The sequence below is a fragment of the Rhinatrema bivittatum genome, chromosome 19 (assembly GCF_901001135.1).
Source record: "Rhinatrema bivittatum chromosome 19, aRhiBiv1.1, whole genome shotgun sequence".
NCBI lineage: Eukaryota > Metazoa > Chordata > Amphibia > Gymnophiona > Rhinatrematidae > Rhinatrema > Rhinatrema bivittatum.
The window spans coordinates 24,731,282-24,735,017 of record NC_042633.1 but is presented as its reverse complement, the minus strand read 5'-3'; the positions used below and the strand labels follow the sequence as shown (position 1 = coordinate 24,735,017).

Sequence of the window (3,736 nt, the reverse complement as noted above, 5' to 3'; positions counted from 1 at the left end):
CATGCTACTGATGCAATTAATAGCGGTGACTATTTTCTAAGTCAACTTAATTAATAGCCATTAATGGACTTCTCCTCCAAGAACTTATCCAATCCTTTTTTAAACCCAGCTACACTAACTGCACTAACCACATCCCCTGGCAACAAATTCCAGAGCTTAATTGTCCTTCACCCCAACACCAGGAGCTCACCCATCTCATAAAGATGGAAAACCTAAGAGTGCAGCCACCATTAGAGCACAGGAAGGGATCGGGAACCCCAGAGCACATTCTCCCATCTGTACGCTGGAATCATGCTGCACCGGCCTGAACAGAGTACGCGGGGCAACCCCTTCTTTTACTAAATGCAGTGCTGAAGTAGCCCAGACAGACAGAGAGACAAACAGAACACAGGTACGAAGACGTTTATTACAAAGAAATAATAAATAATATCCAGGGAGGGCCGGGCTCACATCCAGAGCATGAACCTCCAATTCTGCCCCTGCTCCAGCATTGAAATGTTCTTTGGGAGCAGGGGACCGGTCTTGGAGGACGCATGGGGGCGGCTGTTACAGGTCAAGGATGTCACTCGGAGACCTGCATGCACATAGCCTTCAGCCGTGCCAGTGCCTGCACCCACACGATCCGTAGAAGGAGGAATTGCAGAGGTCCCAGTCCACATCTCCCCTACCCGGAGGAAATGGTCAAAACTGCAGCCAGATCTGGAAAGGAATTTGCAAGAGGGGCTCCCATCAGTGCACTGGCAACGCTGTCCAAGAGAAGCAGCTCCCCAGGAATCTCAAGGGGCTCTCGCAGGCGCCGAAGAAGGGCTGGCAGCCGGCTGTCCTCGCACGCCCAATCTCCTAGAGGGCCCCCGAGGCGCCCGCTCCCCTCACAGATTCCAGGCTGCGGACGGATCTCGCCCCACTGCATCTCCAGCCTCCGGGCCCGGTGCCTCGCATCCCAGGCCCCCGGAACTGCACGGCGACCTCCCAGCGGCACGCCCCCAAGGAGCTAGAAGCCTGGCCGAGGCCCCAGCAGCCCCGAAAGAAGGGGGGGCGAGGAGCACGGTGAAAGTGGGCCCCCCAGGCCCCCCGGCGGAGCTCAGGAGGCACTGCTGCACTGGCGGCCCGCCTTCAGCAGGGCCGTGGTGAGCTCCTCGCTCGCCGCCATCTCCCCGCACTCCAGGAGCCGGAACTCCGCACAGAAGAGGAGCAGGTGCAGGTAGAGGGTGTTGAGGTGGGGGTGCAGCTCCAGGGCCAGCACCGCGCGGAAGTGGGAGGAATAAATATGGACCAGGAGGTGGAAGAGGAGGCGAAGGATCCTCTGCATGGCCGGCCGGAAGTGGCGAGAGAAATCTTTCTCTGTGGGGAGAGAGAGAGAGAGAGAAAGATTCAGGGGCTGCCAAAAGGAAAAGCACGGGGTGACGGTGGAGGCAGACGTGGAGGGGAGAGGAGTCAGGCCAGGAAGGAGGGGAGTGGAGAGGGAGTGGAGAAGTAGGATGCAGGGGTGGAAACGGGTAGGGAGGAAGGGAGAGGCAGGATGTTTGGATAGAGCTAGGGACCTTCGTTATCAGCTTTTATTTGATTTTTGCCAGGGAATTTAAAGGTTAGAGCAAAGTCAGGTTTCATCTGAAATAAAATTGAAAGTGAAAACGAAGGTCCCTGGCTAGGGAGCGAGGCTCGTTCGGGGCACGGAGGCCATCTCTTACGCTCTCTGGTCGGGAAGAGCTCCTCGCTGCTCAGCAGCTTCTGGGACAGGCTGACAGCGTAGTCCGCGTACTGCGGGGCCGAGCACCGCTTTTTCCGCCCCCGCTCATCCATCCACTGGAACTGGCTGCGGAGGGAAAACGCCGGCTGGTTAGGCAAGGGAGCTCATGCTGGGGGGGGGGGGGGGCTAGCCACACAGCCTCCCCCCTCCCCGTGCCTGCAGGACACTGCGCTCTGACACTCCTGCCGAGGTGCTTGCAGGCAGCGTTTACACGTTCACCATAGCCCGGTGGGGAATTCCTGCCCTAGTCACCCCCTCGGTAAGAGAGATGGACGCATGGGAAAACCTCCCAGGAAAAGGGGACACAATCTACGAAAGCCTGGGAGGGGCACAGAGGAGCCTTAGCTGTGGGGGTGGGAGGGGTTCATAAGACCCTAAGACTTGCCATACTGGGTCAGAGCAAGGGTCCATCAAGCCCAGCATCCTGTGTCCAACAGAGGCCAAACCAGGCCACAAGAACCTGGCAGGATCCCAAGGGATAGATAAGATTCCAAGCTGCTTATCCCAGCGATAAAAAGTGGATTTCTGCAACTCCACCTTAATAATGTTTAATGGACTTTTCCTCCAGGAACTTATCCAAACCTTTTTTAAATGCAACTATACTAACAGCTTTCATCACATCCTCTGGCAAGAAATTCCATAGTTTAATTATGTGTTGAGTACAAAAATAGTTTCTCTTATTACTTTTAAATGTTTTACCCTGTAACTTCCTGGTCTTTGTACATTTTGAAAGAGTAAACAACTGATTCACGTTTACTCCTTCCATTCCACGCATTACTTTATAGACCTCTATCCTATCTCCCCTCAGCCTTCTCTCCTCCAAGCTGAAGAGTCCTAACCTCTTTAGCCTTTCCCTCATAGGGGACTCGTTCCATCCCCTTTATCATTTTGGTTACCATTCTCTGTACCTTTTCTAATTCCGCTATATCTTTCTTGAGATGTGGTGACCAGAACTGCACGCAGTACTCAAGGTGAGGTCGCACCAAGGAGCGATACAGAGGCATGGGATAAACCTGGGATAAGCACAGGGGATCCTTAACTGTGGGGAAGTGGGGGAAACCCTGGGGGGGGGGGGCACAGAGGATGCTCAGCAGTGTCATAAGAGAGAATAAGTGTAGCTAGAGGAGCCGGAAGCCACCCCTGCACATGCACAGTGTAACGGGACTTACCTGCTCCAGGCTTTCATGGTAGGGCAGGAGGAGCTGGTGCAGAACTCAGAGATGCAGCCGTACAAGAGGCTGACATGGTTGTAAAAGCCCAAAACTGCCAGAAAGAGAGGGAAGACAAGGTAAGAGTTATCGGACGAGGATGCGAGAGAGAGGCCGTGGATTTATAAATGTATTAACGGGCTGTTGCAGCCTGCGACATCCTAAAATACACAACACGAAGCGACAGCACAGGCGGGCCAGCCAGACCTCGCTGAAATGCTCCCGGCTGCGGGGCACGGATGGACAGACAGACGGACGGTAAGGCCGCAGACCCTGGACTTCCTGCGGGCAGGGTTGGCTACAATTGGCATCCATCCAGCCTTTTTCTCTGAATTTCTGCAGGACTAATGGATTGGGTGGGGGGGGGGGGGGGGGGAGGAAAGGATGCTGAGAGCAGGAGGTAAGCTGTTTAGCTGTTTAGGAACATAAGAAGTTGCCATACTGGATCAGACCAAGGGTCCATCAAGCCCAGCATCCTGTTTCCAACAGAGGCCAATCCAGGCCACAAGAACCTGGCAAGTACCCAAACACCTAGAAGATCCCATGCTACTCAGGAGGGGATCCTGAGGAAGACCTCGAGGCGAGACCGAAATGTGGGTTTAATGCCTGCTGGCAAATGCTCACTCACCATTGCTAGCCAGCCACTCGTCGGCATTCACGCCCTTGGGTAGAGCCACGAGCATCAAGATATCTGCGTCCGTGATGCGGGCAGAGGTGAACTGGGGATCCAGGCAGAGGCGCTCCTCATCGGCAGCCCCTCTCCGCTCACGGGTCCTGTCCT

The 3,736-nt window shown here is 55.0% G+C and overlaps 1 protein-coding gene across 3 annotated transcripts in view; it reads right to left on the bottom strand.

The window, feature by feature from the left end:
* Positions 1 to 386: 386 nt before the first annotated feature.
* Positions 387 to 3,736, bottom strand: part of LOC115080972 (MOB kinase activator 2-like) — a 9,441-nt gene continuing 6,091 nt past the window's right edge. For all 3 annotated transcript variants that reach the window (XM_029585467.1, XM_029585466.1, XM_029585468.1), the window contains 4 exons: positions 3,584 to 3,736; positions 2,917 to 3,010; positions 1,689 to 1,813; positions 387 to 1,341 (listed from right to left, as the gene is read on the bottom strand). The exon at positions 3,584 to 3,736 is cut by the window's right edge and continues 14 nt beyond it. In XM_029585467.1, the coding sequence (XP_029441327.1) occupies positions 1,082 to 1,341; positions 1,689 to 1,813; positions 2,917 to 3,010; positions 3,584 to 3,736 (632 nt within the window). In that variant the 3' untranslated portion in view covers positions 387 to 1,081. The remainder of the gene's footprint in view (positions 1,342 to 1,688; positions 1,814 to 2,916; positions 3,011 to 3,583) is intronic.